This window comes from Triturus cristatus, chromosome 7 (genome assembly GCF_964204655.1).
Source record: "Triturus cristatus chromosome 7, aTriCri1.1, whole genome shotgun sequence".
Classification (NCBI taxonomy): Eukaryota; Metazoa; Chordata; class Amphibia; order Caudata; family Salamandridae; genus Triturus; species Triturus cristatus.
In genome coordinates, this window is record NC_140590.1 from 1,703,779,594 (window position 1) to 1,703,799,230 (window position 19,637).

The 19,637-nt window shown below is 44.4% G+C and overlaps 1 protein-coding gene across 1 annotated transcript in view; it reads left to right on the forward strand.

The window, feature by feature from the left end:
* LOC146812815 (alpha-2-macroglobulin-like protein 1) overlaps window positions 1-19,637 on the forward strand; it is an 820,867-nt gene that overhangs the window by 514,272 nt on the left and 286,958 nt on the right. The window contains exons 24-25 of the mRNA XM_085615206.1: window positions 4,365-4,541; window positions 5,330-5,411. Of these exons, the coding sequence (XP_085471332.1) occupies window positions 4,365-4,541; window positions 5,330-5,411 (259 nt within the window). The remainder of the gene's footprint in view (window positions 1-4,364; window positions 4,542-5,329; window positions 5,412-19,637) is intronic.

Consider the following 19,637-nt stretch of genomic DNA (forward strand, 5'->3'; position numbering starts at 1 on the left):
CTTTATCATGAATTGATGGAAAAAACACGATAATTTGTTGAACCAAATATGTTCATCCTTGAGGATTAAAAGTATAACTTGGGCTTTTAATGGTTTCATTACTTGGCAGGGCAGCCACTTGTCACCTCCACAATTTCATGTTCAAGTGAGGGGTCGTTTTATCCTTTCGTGTTTTCACTTTTTCTTTCATTTCAGTTAAGTTTTATGCAAAATGAGGCTTAGGAGATGAAAGCAAATTTGCTGCTCCTTCTGACACTTGAAAGCTCACAGCATGTGCTCATGGCAAACGAAGAAATAAACTAGCGATGAAAACAGAGCACTGGAATGCGTGTTTGTTCGAGTGTGATTGCCAGTGGTATGACCCTCGCAGGCTTTGAAGTAGATACTGGGTACTTTGTCATGAATTGCAGATAACTAGCAGACTCGGTAACGTCGTCCATGTTACTGTGGAGAGAAACTGTTTGCACTGGGAGTGCGCGCGCAGTAAAACTCCTTCTTTTCCCATGAAACTCACAGCGGCAACATTTCAGCAAAAGGGCAGTTAATGTTACATCAAATGCCCTTTGATCTTCATGACCCCACACGAGTGGCATCACACAACTTTTTTTCGGAGGTGAATATTGTACAATGCTCCTTGAAACGTCGATGACATTACATGTTAATAGCAGCGAGTGATTGATCCGGAGCTGTCAAACACGGTGACTAAAATAGATAAATGTTAGAGCACTTACAACATGCCTGGACTAGGTCACACAATTATTTTCTTTTTTAAACACGAGGAGATGGGAGTGATCTGACCAGAATCACAGGATGTTGAGCCTAAGCCCAGATTCAAAACCGGTGGCCAGAAGTACGACCGTTTTTTTGTGGCTACAAACAAGAAATCGGCCGGTTTGCAACCGCAACAAGCTTTCGCCACGCGGCCACGAAAGTGAAAGTGATCGCGATTGCGATCGCGTGCTGCCGAGGAAAGACACATGGCGCTGCGCGCGTGCACGTTCACGTGCACTGAAGCTTTAGGCCACGGCAGCACTTTGAAAATTCCAACTATAAAATGTCTCTCCGAGCCAGCGCAAGCGCTGGGGCTCAGCGAGACCTAAAAATGATCAAAAAGATGTAGTCAAAAAAGACTAAAAGGGGTAGCTCTCCCGGATCTGCGCTTACTGGCGCGGAAAAAAGAAGAACTGACGTCAGCGCGCGAGGGCGGCGTCTAAGTACTCCGACGACGTCATCCCGGCGCACGACGCCGACGACGGACGCGGAGCCGCAGACGACGCCTAGCGACGCGCAAGGGGTATTGCTGACGAAAAATCTTCCGGATCCAGTCTGACGCCTGGGGATATTCTAAGGTGAGGAATCTAACTAACGTGTTTCTTTCAGATGTCTATATCAGAAGATCAAGTTACTTACCTTTGGTAATACTCTTTCTAGTACACTCTAGCTAGCAGCAAATTCCTCACTGACCCTCCTATTCTGCTCCATCTGTGATTGGATTCTATCCATTAATAAGATCCCAAGTCCAGAATCTACCAGCTTGCTAGGAATTCTTAAAAGCAACTGACATCAGCTTCCAGGAGTGGTGTCTATATAGGCCCTGCATGTCATTCCCGGAGCGGAACGGCATCAGTGCGGAGCCGAAAGGCACCACCTTTTAACGCGCAGAGATACTGCTGAAAAGTTTCCAGATCTAGTCTGACACCTGGGAAATGTTCAAAAGGTGAAGAATCTGTGCCTAGAATGAGTCTGTACCAGAATAAGTGTTACTGAAGGTAAGTAACTTGTTCAGCTAGTCCAAACTAGTTAGGAGGAAGAAATTTCACAGCTGTTGAATTTCATCCGTTAAGCCTCTTTGGCAGATGATTGGTTAGACTTTTTACTTTTCTTCAGTGATTTTATAAAGTGCTTTGAGGGGATGGATAAGCAAAGGAAGAGGAGTAACAGTTAAACCATTATGGACTAAATGCTTAAAATAAAAGAGGTTTGGAAAACAGTGATGGGCGGTGCAGCACTATGTTGTGCTTCACTACCCAGAGCCGCTGAGCATGGGCCTAAAAAACAGCTACTCGGTTCAGTTTTTGACAGTCAGAGAGGGGCAGCAAGGGGCCTCTCTGCAGCTTTTTTTTAGCTCTTGACCAGCAGCTCTCTCATAAGCTGCAATGCCAGGGACAGACTCCTTTGCCAATCACCACTGCAAAATGTAAACATCCACAAAATGCCTTGGGCTCATCCAGAAGATGAAAGGCACTTTTTTCAAGCAATGGCTGAATTGGGCCAGACTCAAGGAACCTCATTGTGTATTTTTTGTTGTACGGGTGACAGTTGTTTTGCAATTTCTTTTCACCCCTTTTGAAGTGAAGAGGCATGGAAAATGATACCCAAAGGTAGGTGTTTTTTTTTTTTTTTTTTTTTTTTTTTTTACAAAAGTAGAGGCCTTGCCCCAAATTCTTTGTATCTCAGTGGTAGCAATGTGAGGCACACCTGCTAGGTGAAATGTATATAACTAAGCAGTAAACAATTTGGAATGTTCCTCCTTAATACTGCTATGTTGGCCGCGTGGACTAGGCAAATAATTTACATTCTACCCTGTATTTAATTGGCAGCCATTCAGGAGACTTCAAGACTGGTGTGATGTGCAAAATGTTGCACCTTTAATGGAGGATAATGATTCAGACTCCTATCAGACTCCCAGATTCCATAGCTTACTTGTGGGAGTGAGAAGTATACCCTTGGCTTGATGCCTCTCCAAAAGATGCTCCCTGGACCTCCGGTTCCGAGAGGCAAGATTTATTTTTAATGTCCATAAGTGCAGAGGCCACTTTGGACCACACGCTGATGTACTTGGGCAAGTCAGTCACTGACTGATCAGGGCCGGTTTGTTGGATGATAAAACCCACTTAGCTCGACAAAAGTCTGCGTTGAACATCTCGAAGACAACACTAATCTGCTAAAGCCTTTTTGGCCAAGATGTCAAAATCTTGTATCCTGTGATCGAGTTCTTGCCCTTCAACTTACATGTTGACAAATATATAGAAATGAAATAAACAAAAATAGGCAGTCATACTCCTTAAGGTATTCTGAAATCTCAAAGAGTTTATCTAGGTATTGGGTGCTGATGGGTATCTTCTCCTGGGCATGAGACGTTGAATCAATATCTTCTTTAAATGCGTTTTCCCATCAAGGTAGAAACGTCCCCACTCTGCACTCTCTTGGTGTTTTGGAAAAATATATAAAATCATAACCCTTCAGGCTACCAACTCAAATTTACAACATACTCAACGGACAGCTTCTTATGAGTGCCGCTGTATTTGGCTCAACAAGAAAATGATACCCTACAACTTGTAGGTATCTGTTTACAAAGGGGAACTCAAACCCACTATTCTGAGACCTAAAGTGGCTGAAGACAGTCCCAGAAGTAGACATTATATGTAGGGTTAGTATAATTAAAAGAGATGCTGCATACAATTCACATCCAAGACAAAAAATTCATGTCTTTAAAGTAGTACCTGGATGAGTAGTCTGTGTGTGCTTGACCAGCTTAAAATAGAAAATGTAGGCCATTTAAATAAAGTAGCTTTAAGCAGTGAACCTTTTCAGTGTTGGCACCTCAACAGTCATAGATAAGGGATATTGCTCCTAACAATACTTCGTGCCCCATTTGCTGCTAGTTGTGACTGAAGTCTCGGGATGGCTTTTGATTGCCTGGCTCTTCAAGAGGCTTCTTAATTGTCCTGTAAAATTGCAGTCAATTAAGTGAATTTCCAGTGCAATGTGAAACATAGCTGGGAAGAACATCTGAGGAGATGGGGATAAGGGCCACCAGTAGCTGGAACTGGCATCTGAGGTGTGATGACTCTCTACAGGATCACCACCCACATTGATTTGTGTCACTGTCAGAAGGACAAAGAGAAGGCTAGAGGTTCTACTGCATCTATGCCACAGACGCTGATGAAAAGAGGTACCAACTGTGAACTTCCTGGAGTCTCTTGGTGACTTCCCGTGCTGAGTCATGTGTGCCTTGACTGCTCTGTGTATGGAGCCTTTGGATTGTCCAAAGAGTAGGAAAATCTAGGGTGCAGTGTGTTGGTCTCTCTGAAGTCTACAAGTATATTTGTAAGAGGAACCTTGTCCAGTTGGCTCTCACGTGGAAACCCCAGAGAATAGGTATGTGTAGCAGGATTACAAGAGCAGAGTCGCTGGTTTGTACCCCTTTCAGTCTGAAGTAAGTGTTGCTTTGCTGTCATTGCACCATCCTCTTAAAAGTGAAAGACAAAAGATTTTGATTAATAGCTTTTTAATGCTGTTGATGAACCAATGACAGGTCTTTTGGGTGTTGCCACCTGACTCAGGATTCTTTTTCTCTAAAGGTGATATCATGGGGTCGACGTTGCAGAACCTTGGCAATCTGATTCAGATGCCATACGGCTGCGGGGAGCAGAACATGCTGACGTTTGCCCCCATTATCTACGTCTTGCAGTATCTGGAGAAAACGGGACAGCTGACGACAGCGATCAAGACCACGGCTGTGGGATACATGAGCAGCGGTAGGTGGATCATATGGAGCAAGGTACTTCAGAAGCAAATTAGCTCCAGGGAAAGTTAAAGCAGTAACCATGAGGGATAGATAGATCTACTGTGGGACAGAAGTCACCAAGAGTCAATGACATTCCAAGGAAATCAAATGAATGTTTTGTAAGTTGAAGGGCTCACCAGACTATGATCCAGCCATGAAAAGTGGTCAGGGTGAGCTGTGAGTGCTGCTTGGAAGACTTTAACTATGGCCAAACTGTTCATTTGTGCCTAATTTACTGGGGCTGTTGGTGGCAGGTCATCCAAAATGAGTGAAATTTTAAGATAGAGTTCTTAGGAATGTTAACATCAATGACTATAAACGGTTGTCAGTGTGGCTTCAAATATACTTGAGGAATATGGTATTTTCTGTCCCAGGAGTACCTCAGGATTATACGCCAATGTACATGTTGGCAATTGTCAATGTATATATTGTATAGCAACATAGATCTATTTGCTACCTATTCCCCCTGTTAAGATAGGGATTTTTGCTATGAAGAGATTGAGGTGCTCAGTCAGCTCTGGGGGTGAACAGACAATGTCTTTTTTTGCAGGTGGTAACCAAGTATGTCTTGTAGCAGTGTAGGAATTGAGCTGCACACCCTGTTTGAGTTGAAGAGCTGACCTCTCTGCAGTTAGTTAGAAACTAGTTTCTGACAAAATGATGGCCTTCTCTCCTGGCGGAGAAGCGCCTTGATGTGAAACCTCACAACACTGATCTTGCATCCGTCAACTACATTTCGGTTTTGTTTTATTTTTTCAGGGTATCAAAGACAACTCAACTACAAACACCAAGATGGTTCCTACAGTGCCTTTGGGGAGAGTGACGGAGATGGTAACACATGGTGAGTCTCAAGCAATAACGAACCCTGTGGAGTCACTGGCTACCTACACGGTTTTTAAAATAAGGGAACCCCAAATTAATTGACATTGTCTGATCTAAGAAGTAGGATTCAAGATGATGACATAAGTCAAAATGAAATTAATGACCCTGGTCTCAATGATGGAATCACAAGTAATCATATTACATGACATTGGATGCTGCTCATGTGAATATAAAAGGGAGGCTTAAAACACAAGTGACATCATGAGAAATAAATGATATGGCATGAATGAATAACTTTGGAGCACTATAGCTAGGGGAGTAACTTGGTCAATAAGATTGGGGGGGGTGAACTTCAGATTTTCTGACTATCATGCTGGCAAATAATGTTAAAATGCATACTTGTCATATCTAGGGTGTCTGAGAGGGACTAAAGGGGCAGTGGAAAGGAAAAGGAATGCAGATTTGTAGATGTAGTAAGTGAGAGAAATGCAATATTTTGTAAAATAACCAACATTTTGAGGACTTTCAAAAAAGAGATGAGACAGAATGTTCGGTTGATTTTGTCAGTGTGTGCATGCAAAAACCCCAGGTGAAATCTGACAGACTCCTCACCATCCCAGACTGAAAGCACCTGTACCCAACTATTCATGAGAAAGTACAATTACTAGGGGGGTGTAACGCCCCAAACACGCCCCTGAAGCTACGCTCCTGACTATAGCCAACCTTAACCTCACTACTCCATATTTGGGCAGCACACATCAGTTCATTGCAGTGTTGTCAGTCAGTTAATCTAACAGGTGCTGCAGGCATGTATTTTCAAGGTGCTGTCAGGGCCGGACAGGCCTTTTATTCCACCGGGCATTTCCCTCGCTCACATAATAAATAAATAAAGCGTCCTCTGCCACAATCTGTGTGAACAAGCCTATGAATAAGATGTGCATACATCGAAACGAGTCAGGCAACGATCATTACTTGTCGAGATGCCGAGGGGAGTGATGAGTGAAGGCCGGATGATTGGCTGGCAGCTGTGTGCTCTTCCAAAGCTTCAGGCATTTGTTGGATTATCTGTTTGCACGGCGGCCCGCGTCGTGAGGAAGGAGCACCATCTCGTGTAAAGTAAGAGAGGCTGTGGTTGGAAACAATTCCAGGACCGTATGGCACTGTCAGCCTTGTACAAATGGACTCTCCAAATCGTCTTGCTTCCTACAAAGGATGTGAAATGCTCTAAATATTGAATAGTGCGCTGAGACCCACTTAGGGAGGATTGTTGCTCGAGAAGGGACTACAGGTCCCATCATACCATTGAACATTCAAGCACTAAGTGAAAGTCTACATAGACTAATTAATGTAATTGAGCATGCGTGAACATAATAAATAAAGCGTCCTCTGCCACAATCTGTGTGAACAAGCCTATGAATAAGATGTGCATACATCGAAACGCGTCAGGCAACGATCATTACTTGTCGAGATGCCGAGGGGAGTGATGAGTGAAGGCCGGATGGTTGGCTGGCAGCTGTGTGCCCTTCCAAAGCTTCGGGCATCTGTTGGATTATATATATATATATTCGGGCATTTGATGGAAAATATATATATATATATATTGCAGCTCCCAATCTCCTGTAAATTTGAGCATTCTCACTGCAAGGGCAACCTTTTCTTTTCAAATTAAGCGGCCGGCCCCGGTCGCGAGAACGCTCTGCCGCGAGCAACAGTGGATCTGGTGCGTCTCGCGTGAGGCGCGATCGGAATGGGTAAGCCCGGATTGAAGGTCATAGTATGGTGAATGGAGCAGCAAACTGGGACTTTGAATCAACCCACTGGGGTATGTGATGTTTCAATTGATGTTCAAAGTTACGGACTTTGCAGAACTGCTGGTACCATAATGCACTTGCTTTACAAGCCCATGTGGGGCGGGACTGTCCAAGATCAAAAGCAGGTGTGCTGCAAGGTAGCTGTTACTTGATTGTGCCTGTGAACAAGGACGGGGAGTCCGAAACCGGTAAGGCTTTGATGAATTTTGATGCAAAGTTGAGTGCTGTTCCGTTTTTCTGACCTCAATAAAGAGAGGATTACATACCTATTTGAGCGTTCTCACTGCAAGGGCAACCTTTTCTTTTCAAATTAAGCGGCCGGCCCCGGTCGCGAGGATGCTCTGCCGCGAGCAACAGCGGATCTGGTGCGTCTCGTGTGAGGCGCGATCGGAATGGGTAAGCCCGGATTGAAGGTCATAGTATGGTGAATGGAGCAGCAAACTGGGACTTTGAATCAACCCACTGGGGTATGTGATGTTTCAATTGATGTTTAAAGTTACGGACTTTGCAGAACTGCTGGTACCATAATGCACTTGCTTTACAAGCCCATGTGGGGCGGGACTAATCAAGATCAAAAGCAGGTGTGCTGCAAGGTAGCTGTTACTTGATTGTGCCTGTGAACAAGGATGGGGAGTCCGAAACCGGTCAGGCTTTGATGAATTTTGATGCAAAGTCGAGTGCTGTTCCGTTTTTCTGACCTCTATAAAGAGAGGATTACTTACCTATTTGAGCGTTGTCACTGCAAGGGCAACCTTTTCTTTTCAAATTAAGCGGCCGGCCCCGGTCGCGAGTACGCTCTGCCGCGAGCAACAGCGGATCTGGTGCGTCTCGTGTGAGGCGCAATCGGAATGGGTAAGCCCGGATTGAAGGTCATAGTATGGTGAATGGAGCAGCAAACTGGGACTTTGAATCAACCCACTGGGGAATGTGATGTTTCAATTGATGTTTAAAGTTACGGACTTTGCAAAACTGCTGGTACCATAATGCACTTGCTTTACAAGCCCATGTGGGGCAGGACTGTTCAAGATCAAAAGCAGGTGTGCTGCAAGGTAGCTGTTACCTGATTGTGCCTGTGAACAAGGACGGGGAGTCCGAAACCGGTCAGGCTTTGATGAATTTTGATGCAAAGTCGAGTGCTGTTCCGTTTTTCTGACCTCAATAAAGAGAGGATTACTTACCTATTTGAGCGTTCTCACTGCAAGGGCAACCTTTTCTTTTTATATATATATATATATATATATATATATATATATATATATATATATATATATATATATATATATATAAATTCACTGAAAAAACCATAGGTTTCACACACGTTATAGTTAGGAATTAGCATTTAAAAAACCTTGCAGATTCACTTAAAAAACCATAGGTTTCACACATGTTATAGTTAGCTGTACATTTCACTCGTAAAAAACCAATGAAATTCCACGTTATAGTTAGATCAGGTAACTATAACTTGCGCGCCCACAATAAACTGCTGATGACGTCACATATTACATCACTCATGACATGGTCAGTGACATCACTCTTCACATCAATGATGACATCTGAAATGACACATTGTGGAATGCGGTCGCGCAAGTTATAGTTACCTGATCTAACTATAACGTGGAATTTCATTGTTTTTTTACGAGTGAAATGTACAGCTAACTATAACATGTGTGAAACCTATGGTTTTTTAAGTGAATATATATATATATATATATATATATATATATATATATCAGCTCCCAATCTCCTGTAAATTGCCAAGAAAATAGCATATCACTTGCAGGGGCAGACGCGTTTCGGCAACAGCCTTTATCGATATGTGCCGGTTCGCGCCATTATCACCATTTAAACACACGTTTACATTTCAATGACAAAATCAACAAGCATTTGCAATGCATTAGGTCTCGCATTTACGCGAGTTTGAGCTATTGACATTGCAAATAACAATGCCTATTGGCATTTACAATGCCAATAGCTTTAACTCGTGTAACTGCGAGACCTATTGCATTGCAAATGCTTGTTTTCTTAGCTGCTGGTTTCAAACGAGGTGGATATTGGAAAACCTTTTTTCCCCACAATTTTGAAGGGGGGACCATCAGGCTTCATTTTCAAGTAAAAAATCCACTTGTTAAGAACTTTGCACACTCCTACAAGAGAGGAGGTATTGTAATTATTCTTTAATTTGCACGATTTTCTAATCTTCTGTAAAGATTACCAGGTTGGTTTGCAAAAATGATGTACACAAAACTATACAGATATGCAAAGTGGTGTAGTCATAATCTAATGTTTGCTTTATGCTAAACACATCCTCTAAGTGGTACATTTGGCAAAATGCAAACATCAAATTACGCTTTAGATAACAGATAGCTATTACAATTAGTACATTTTTGGTGATACAAACTTAGGCTCACTACAAATCAGTGTAAAAATTACAGAAGGAGACATATACACTGCGATATATTGAATTTAATGCGGCCACCTGTTTATTTCAGGCAATGAGTCTACTCAAATTGGCAGTACCATCAGCAGTACCATCAGCACCAGTAACACTTAACCACAGATTATTAGAGCAAGATCACTGCTCAAAGTAGCTTCAGAAAAAAACAAGCAGCAGCACAGCAAACAGGCAGTCAGAATCAACAGCATGTGAAGCATCTTCAAAAATGGAACATGTGGAGGTTTCACGCCAAAAGTGTGAAAAGTCGACGCAGCGTGGGCAAAGAACACTAACACGTTTGCATATTTTCTGTCTAAGGAGTCAACCTGCAGAAGCCATCAGAGGGAGAGACAAGGACAATGGACACCTGGGCGGGAGATTTTATTTTGATTCTTATGTGGAGCCGAACGTGAAACAAGGAAATGTAATGCTCTTTTTAGGTCGAGGACTACCGGTCTGCCGAAGGCAGAACCGGAAGTTGGAGATTTAATGTTTTCTAGAGTGGCTATTTAGCCCGCCTCTCTTTTAGCTTCTCCTCCATTGGCTGGCTTCCTAAACGGAGGCCAGCCGTTGGAGGAGAGAGCCGTCCCTCCAAATAGGCTCCGTCTTTTTCAGATTCGGGGGCGTGTTCCTTGCTGTTCTTTCCACTTTTTAGCCACGCCCCCGAATCTGAAACCGCCGCTGCGTTTCTCCGAGGCATTTCTGCTTCGCCTCGGAGAAAGGCAGTGGTGTGCTAGGCAGTGGTGTGCTTGTTTAATGATTCAATCTCAGGGTAAAATGCAGACGCGAAGAGTTGACTTTTACTAGGCACTGTAACTTATCTTGGTCGTAAACCCGGCTGCTCGATCGCTGCTGAAATATAGCATATAGGAAAAGCTTCGATTCCGCACTGCCGGAGGGTTTTGCTAATAGCACGCGTCAGCAATTTCCTACTGAAACAGAAAAAAATGTACACCTTGTATTCAATTTCTTATCCAGCTGTGAAGGTTTGCTCTTAGGTTTGCTCTTAAGAGCCCCCGGCCTCTTTCACGGGGTGGAGGTCTCCTCCTTCTGCCCAGCCCAGCCCCCATCCACTCTCTTGTTTGCCCAGAGCGGAAGAAGCGGTGTGTGGTGCTGACTGGCCCGACCCCCGCCGGATCTCGGCTCCTCTCCCCTCAGCAGATCGGAGGCGCCGGCGGGAGATGTCTGCTCGGGGTTCGGATGAGGTAGGGTCACGTTCGTCACCTGTTTTTGTTTTCCCCGGGCACTGGAGGCAAGATAAACATGCGAAATGCGCTTATATATTAAATGCGGCGATACATTGCTGGGCCGGGAGTCTCCAGTCCCCGGAAGTTGTTGTATCTGAGAGCAGACTTTCCTTAGCAAAACTTAATTTTTCAACTCTATCAAAACTGCACCGATGGTGTCATATAAACATGCTGGTCATGGTTGTGCTCCGGTTTATACTGTGAAACGGCCTGGGCCAGTTATATGTTCGTTTTGACATGGGTAGAAAATGTCCAGTTTTACGGTAGAAAACCTGGCTAAAACGAGAAAGAAACGTGAGTTTTTGCATGCGGTGGCTCGGTGTCCTTTGTTTTGCATGGAGGAAGCTGCTGATTTTGCAAATGACCCGAGGCGCCCGGGCCCTCGGCATTGTCTAGTCCGCCCATGTTGCAGCCGATGGTTGCCTTCCTCAGTCACCACACCCCTTTCTGTCCTTTAGGTGTTTGTGCTCTGCGGGCTGCGGCCCCTGCCCACAAGTAACACCTGCAGGGCCGTATATCTTTGCAGGCGGGAAGCTGCTACCAATTAGGATCCTGCAAAACCAGCAGCGACTTCCCGACCTGCCCCCAAGAGTGTGCTGACCTGCCCTGGGGTTTCTGTGACCCAATCGTGGGTCAGATTATTTACTAGGTGCTGTGGTGGGCGCGTGACGCGTCAGGTACAGTACTGCCCCGCCCCATACCTTTGCCCTTTATCGTTGGGATCCCCCACCCCTCCTTTTCCACTTCCGAGCTGAGCCTGCGACTACGAGGGAGAGTGACCAGTACCACTGACCGGCCATCTTGATTACGACGGCGAGGCCTCTGCGTGGCTCCTCGTCTTCCGCCTTCGATTTGAAGCAGCCTCAGCCTGCCCTGCAGTCAGCTGTTCCTCCCGGCTCCAGCCCCTCCTCTCCTGTGAACTCTGCAGATTGCACCGGCGGCCGTCCCCAGCAAGTTTAAAGGTGAGGCAGGTGTATAATTTGAAATGCATGCGTGCCAGTGGTCGAAGTGGGCGGGATCAGGGCCGGCTTTAGGGCGGTGCGACCGGTGCCACCACACCGGGTGCTGGCTTCATGGCGGTGCCGTGTTTGCAAGTTTATTAAACTTTTGAAGCACCTGCTGCAGCGTTTCTTTCCGCCGGCATTTACCAGGCCTCACATAAATGTCGAAAAAACTTGTGTGATTAATTATCTTCTGGGAGAGCGAGCAGCATTTTGTATAGTTGAGGTTTTGACTCATATGAAGTTAGTGCAGAGGGTTAATAGAACGTGTACTAAGTAGATTACAGGGTGCATATGATGTAAACAGATTACTGCTTTCAAAAGAGACATCCTTCTGTTACTTACCATTTATAACTTAAACTTAAAGTCCTAATATAGAATGGTGAGCTATTATCTTTCATCCCAGAACTGCATATACACTGCAAAGTATACATTATTAGAACATTGATTAATGTTGCAAAAAGGGTTAATTTGGCTAGAAATCAATTCGTATTATTAAAGAGAACTCCCAACTATGCTGTTTCTTTTTCGACTCTGAGTTTGTGCTTCTCCACACCAAGCACTCCTAAACTATACTGCCTACCAGAATGGATGACATGTGACTCCTACACTTTCAGTCCTTTGGCTTAAGTAACATTTCCTATACACTGATTTACACACGTATGATTGATTGTCTCTGTGTAATGTGTGTGTGATGCAAAGTGCTCGGACACCCTACACTGGTATGAGTGGCGCTATATAACTAATTCAATGCATCTGAGAGTGTGGTTATGGTGACTCGGTGACTGTTAAAGGGTGCTAGTGAGGGAATCCGTGGCAGAGGTGGTCATTGGGGGGCGTCAACAAACATTGTCGCACAGGGCACCACCACTCTCTCACTACCTCACTCTCTCTCTGCTAATGCAATAGGTATCACATATGCAAAAAAAAAAGCTAATGCCAATAGAAATGACATTGCCATTTATTTAGGGATACAATAATGATAAAAAAAAAAATGAGCAATACCAATAGCTCTACCTATAATATTGCCGAGACCATTGCATTGTAAATGCTTGTTCACACTGTAAGTCGGTCTGTAAACACTCCCAACTTTGACAAGTGAGGAATCTAAGGAACAAAGCTGTGCAGATATTTTTCACGCGACCATAGAGTTTGATCTCGTTTCATGTTAACATGCGATTACAAGCCACGAGGGTGGGACACCAAATTCTAGCCAGAATATCCTTTGTTACAGCATTGTAATACCGACATTTGGTCCACTTGGTTCAATCAAGGTGACCTAATAAAACTCCCAGAATGCATTTTATTGCTAAATTGAAGTATAGGATTGAAACATGATGTTTTTAATGCAACATGTTATGCAGTAGTCTTAGCCGCATTAGGAAGTCACAATAATAGATCGGATGTAGTGGCTGTATCATCCACAACATTGAATATTAGTCCAACTAGATATAAAGAGTTATGCACAGAAGGAAGAGTACCATTATTCCACATTATTCGTTATGCTATGTAATAAATACTTCATTTTGTCCTTGAGTTATTAAAATTTCAAGAAGTGGCAAAGTGCCATATTTTTCTCTTACAGGATCATTCAGCTCCCCTAAATGCAAGTCATCAGTTTTGAAAGGAGGCAGAATATGCTTTCCGGCCCTGTGCTAATTAAATTGATAAGAGTTATGACAGTATCTAGTATCGTTAAATGGATTTTAAGGCCCACAATAAAATCCCTTTAAAGCGGTTTCCCCCACCAGCCACGCCATATGTCTTGATGGCATGAACACCTTTCAAGACACGCCTTGCAAGCTTTCATATGTATTCCTCGCGCGCCATCTTGAAAAGGCACGACGTCCAGAGTGAAGCAATGGCTGTGCTTGTGAGCTCAGCACACATCACTCAGCAGCAACTTGTTTCCAAACATTGCTAACTGAAGCGTTCGTTTTCTTTTTTTATCATCATCAATAACACCATTTATATAGCGAGAGGTGGGTGGGATCTACGAACAATACCCTGGAGCAGCAATGTCAAACCAGATGTGCATTCCTTCAGTGAAGCTGTTCCAGACAATACCTTGAGCTTAATGTTCCTGCTCACAAGATGCTTGGCAGTTCCACATGGGTTAAAAATACAAGCATTTGCAATGCAATAGGTCTCGCATTTACTAGAGTTTGAGCTATTGGCATTGTAAATGACAATGCCTTTTATTTACTTGTTGATTTTTAAAACATAAATAAAATGCATTGTTATTTACATTGCCAATAGCTTAAACTCTCACAAATGCGAGACCTATTGCATTGCAAATGCTTGTTTTTTACTGGTACCAAAAAATAGGGCAGTACCATTTTCAGCATTGTTGAGGCCTCTGCATTACAGAATGGAACACACCGTTTTTTTCCTCCACAGGGGAATTTATGTACCAGGCACCAGTGAAACAAGTAAACTGAACAAGCAGAGACTTTAAAACCAAGAAAAGAGTTGCAAAATACATTATATGCCATTCTCAAGAGAAACAAAAAAAGTTAGAAATTGAAAAATAAATAGCTACTGAAACTGGCTGTCGGTACGACCAGGAACGGATGAGAGTGTAAATAAGGAGACTGTATTGATTTGTCATGGAATAGCACCGGCGAAGCTGTCAGTGGCAGGAATCACACTGATTTAATGTACTAAATCCACTTTCCCACTACTTTGCGGCACTGAAGCTCAAAGCCAATGTAATACACAGCCTTGATTGCCTTTCTGAACTGCAGTCCAAGGTGTGAAAGGGATGCTGCCCAAGAAAACACACCCTTCCCTGCTTACTGCATGTGTTCACAGAAACAAGGCACATGGATGTGGATGGTTTGACACCGGGGGCACCAGAGAGTGCACAAAGAGCACGGGAGCCCTCAAGGCGGTCCCGGCTTGTGCCCTGAGGAAACGCGTGCACGCTCATTGTGTGCCTGCTTATATCAGTCTAATCTTGTATTTATAGTAGGATACGGTTTGAGGGCGCGGGAAAAGGACTATATATCATGCATAGCTGCCAAGGTTTGAGATTGCTATGTGTGATATTTGCATCATTTGAGTGTAATTATGAGTGGCATTTCAGCACCTATGAGTGACACTTTCTTCAGAGCAAAATCAAGCAATGAAGACGAGGGAAACCTATAAAAAATTAACACAAATTACACCCATTCGTGCAACGTGCGCCAGGAAAATCACATTTTAACCTAGCATAAGAGTCAGTGGAACAGTACGAGAGCTTGACTTACACCATGGCTGCCACGTTTACAGATTGGTTATGTTTATATTTCCATTGTTTCAATGCACTTCTGAGTGGCATTTAACTGCAAATGAGTGAAACTGAGAGTGACATCGAAAAAGCTAAATTAAGAAGAAACTGCAAACTATTGAGCAGTGAGAAGGGTTAAAAATTACTTGAAACTAATGCAAAACTCCTCAAAACCGCTTTCTAAGATGACCATTATATAAAGCAGTCGAAGCTCCATTGTTCATCTCGATTAAAACAGTAAGTAACTCGGCTGCATCAGCTAGTATAGACTTGCTGTGAAAACCGCACCACAGCGCTGAAGAAGACATTTTTGCATATGTCACACTGCCCAATTAAGCTTGCTGCAGGAATTATTTTTTAGCGGAAAAAAACATCAGTTTAACCTAGCACACCCACCTAGACCGACAGGCCCATAAACAGACACAAATAATTATCCCATATACTGACCTGCTATCTCGGACCGGGTGGCGGCAGAACAGCAACTGAAAGGAATGCTGCAACATCAGTGCCTCAGGGGTCAAATCACCAGGGTCTCAGATGTCTGCTGTACCCAGTGCGCGCCAACAATACCACGTGACACAAGGGCAGTAGTTTCAGCTTCATGGATGCTCCGGGCCGGCCCGCCCGTCCAGCGCCAAATTATCTCCTGACTCACTCACGGACCGGACATTAACGCTACCCACTGTCCAGGGCACAGGCTTCTCTACTGTGCAGTTCTGGGGTCAGGAGGGGTGAGCTGCAGCTCTCGGTACTTCAGCACCTCATGCAAGTCTGTACACAGAAGTACTGCACACACGGTAACCGCCCTGATGCACTGTATTATCTCACTGCACAGGAGTGACCCGTGCAGTGCAATTCAGTCATTTTCCTCTGTTACTATGTGTAGCCAATGTTATTCGCTAAAGGGCATCCGACTGTTAACGAACAAGAAAATATTTGGGAATTCGCGGATATTCACGGCCTAGACTACTTGACAAAAGTAACGTTGTGAATAAACGCAGAAATACATGCATGGCAATTTACTGTTATCACGGAAGCATGCAAAGATGACAGGGTGTACTCAAGGGAAAGTGAATGAGCGCCAGGCGCGCGTTGTATGCATGCCGTGAGCGTGCACATCGGCGTGGTCTGCGGCTCGTGCCCAGTGGCAGCGCCTGCGGACTTCGCCGTACTTACTTGAATAAGTGCTGCGCGGCTCAGGGAGGTAGACAGTAGAGAAAGTCCGGCGGGAGCCCACCTCGCCTTCGTGAATGCCGCATGGTGCTGCCAAAGCAGGAATTCAGACGGGCTCCTGAGAGCAAGAGGGAGCACCGCGTGTTGCTGCAGTGACCGGCTGAAGACGGAGACCAGCCGAGGAGCAGCGCAGAGTCCCCACAAGAGCCGGTAAGTGGCGTGAGGCATGCTGTACATGTAAAGCGCGCCGCGCTTGGAGCAATACAGAGGAGGTATATTGCAACAGCCCATAGCTAAAGCGAGCATGCATTTCTCGTGTGTTTGTTAATTAAAGAAGCACACATGGGGGTAATTAACGCGGCGCCAGCCGTACACGTGCAGATCTTATACATTTGATGCTAGCGCGTCTTCACAAGCGCGTTCACAACCTCCAATCGCCCTGCGCGTGCCAGCAGGTCTTCCGGAGAGGAGCACTCAACGCGCAAATGCTGTTCATGTGAAGCGCGTTCACAGACAACAATCACAACACTGACACTGCGCGTGCCCCAGTCTGTCTCCCTTGAGAGGCATCTCGACGACAATAGGTCTCGAAAGCGAGACCTAAAAAAGGACAATCCATATTAAAAGTCGCGTACTGCCGCCATCTTGGAACTATTTCCGGGTCCCATCAAACCCAGTAAGCGTTTACAAAAAGTATTACAACTTATACCGAGCTTGCACACATAAATGTTATATACAATTCATCAAAACCTGGATGGATAATATGTGCGAAAGCGGGCTGGTTCAAGCTACTTCATATGAAAATATATAAAAATTCATAATACATGAAATCATGTGAACCTACACCCGACTCTCGGGAAACGCTAACCATGGGATGGCCACCTCCTTAGTCACAATCGCGCCCTGGATGGGCAATATCACATAGACAGAGAGTCCCAGATGGAAAATATCTAGCCCTGAATGGGCACTTACATATTGAAATGTCTGACTAGGTCTCTATGACTAATAAATATAGTGATATGGTGGTTATAAGCAGCAAAATAAATCAAATTCAAAATTCATCAGTTGACTCTTCACCGCCGTGAAGAGCTCAGCATGCAAATCTCTTTACAGTTCATTCGGAGACGATACCCAATGCACCCATATGTCAAACATAAACATAAACACCTCTTATCATGTATCAAGATTGAAGAAGGAGGATCTAATCACCTAATTGTATGGCTAATTCCTCACTGCTATTGAGTCCCAGGGGGGCCTTTGTCTAAAGGTTAATAATATAACGGGATTCCAGCCGTTTAAGGATGCGAACCCTGTCTCCACCCTGTGGGTTGACCGGCACTTGATTCAAACAGTAATAGCTAAGAAGATCTCTATTACGTTGATGTTTCAGATTAAAATGGAGTGCCACCGGATATGTTTCATCCCCATTATTGATCGCCCGCATGTGTTCCAAAATCCTAATTTTGGTAGGATGGATAGTACTGCCTATATATTTTAGGCCGCAGGGACATGTTAGGCAGTACACAGTGTGGGGAGTCATGCAGGTGAGAAATTTCCTTATCTTTTTGGGACCATCCATAGCCGGTGTTTCATATGTAAGAACCCTCTTGCTGACTTTACAGGCCTTGCATTTTCCACAAGGAAAAAACACCCATTGAGTGGGCCTAGGATAGGTTTATTAGTCCTTTTCTTCTGATGGCTATGTACTAAGGTGTTCCTCAAAGACCTGCCCCTGCAAGTGCTATTTTCTTGGCGCATTTTACAGGAGATTGGGAGCAACAATATTATATATATATATATATATATATATATATATATATATATATATATATATATATATATTACCTACTGGCAGTCGCCAGTAGGTAGTTATAGTTAGGACCCCTTTTCCATAGGAAAACCTCAACATTCTATTTTGAATAACTTTGGCGCCGGTCGACGAATCCTCGCGAATTTTTCAAAATAGGTGGGGCGCTACGCTCCGCTCCTACCTTGAAAGTCTCGGGGGGATTCGTCAAGCGGGGGCTGAGATAAAAGGGGGGTCCCAAAACGCGTTTTTCCCATGCATTTTTCCATAGGACCTTTAGACACAGCTACAGCCCGAACGGCTGAACAGAATTACTTGAAATTTGGCAGAGAGGTAGTCCTCAGGTCAAGGAAGTGCCTTTTGTAGGTTTGGTGTAAATCTGTTCAGTAGATTCTGAGAAAATAGCATTTAAATCAATATATATATCTGTGGCAGCTTACCGTGCGCTTCCGGTGCGCTTACGGTAAGCTTACCGTACGCGTACGGTGCCGTGCGCGAGCGCGATTCTGATTGGCTGTTAGATCATAGTAAACATTCGAATCGGTCGAAACCAGGAAGCGGCGGCCGCCATTTTCTCACTCGCACTGTCAGGGGGGTGAATAAAAAAGGTGGATAATGTGAAAAGGGGGCAGGCTCGACAGTTCCTGACCCCCTAGCCTTGGTCAGGGGGTCCCAGAAGGACCCTCAAGGGCAAAAATGAATTTTTTTTTTTTTTCGAAAAATCGCCGTATGCGCGTAGCGTACGCGCACGGTGTAATCTGCGAAATTCCGCGAAATTCGCGGAATTACGCGTACCGTGCGCGCACGGCAAAAAAAAATTTGCAAAAAGGAAAGCTTAAAAAAAAATTAAAAAAATTGTGAGGTAAGGTTGGCTCTTATAAGAGCCGTTGGGTTCATACAGGGATAGAGGAAAGAAAGAATGGGAATATTATAAGCGTCTACAAACATGCTGGTCTATCTTACTGTTAATAAGGGGAAGACTGACCTCCCCAAAAACAATAAGACCACCACATTTTGTACACCCCATTTCAACACTCCCAAATCGAGGGTTGATGTCCAAAGGAAAAGAAGAAGGTGATGCTCCAACAACAGAGGAAGGGCTCAGCTGAGCTGCCGATGATGTACTCGGCTGAGCATCTGAGGCTGGGCTCTGGTGACTTACTGAAGAGTTTTCTCCAGTATATCGAGCAAAGGTCCTTGGGTGTCTGTCCTGGAGGTGTCTCTTCATAGAGTGATTTCCAAAGGAATATTTCCTCCTTGGATTTCCTCTTGATAAAACACGACCACAAAGTGTGCAAGTGACCAATTGAGCATTCACCTTTTTCTCCCCCTCTGGAAAAGTGAAATACTCCCATACAAAAGAAGTCTTTTGTTTCCTCCTTCTCTGGATCATGGTGGTGCTGCTGGCCTCACTCTCGGAAGAGGTCTGCTGTTCTGCCATTGTATCCCAATGTCAATCCAGCTCCTGCTCCTAGAGAATCACAAGCAGAAATGAGGGGAA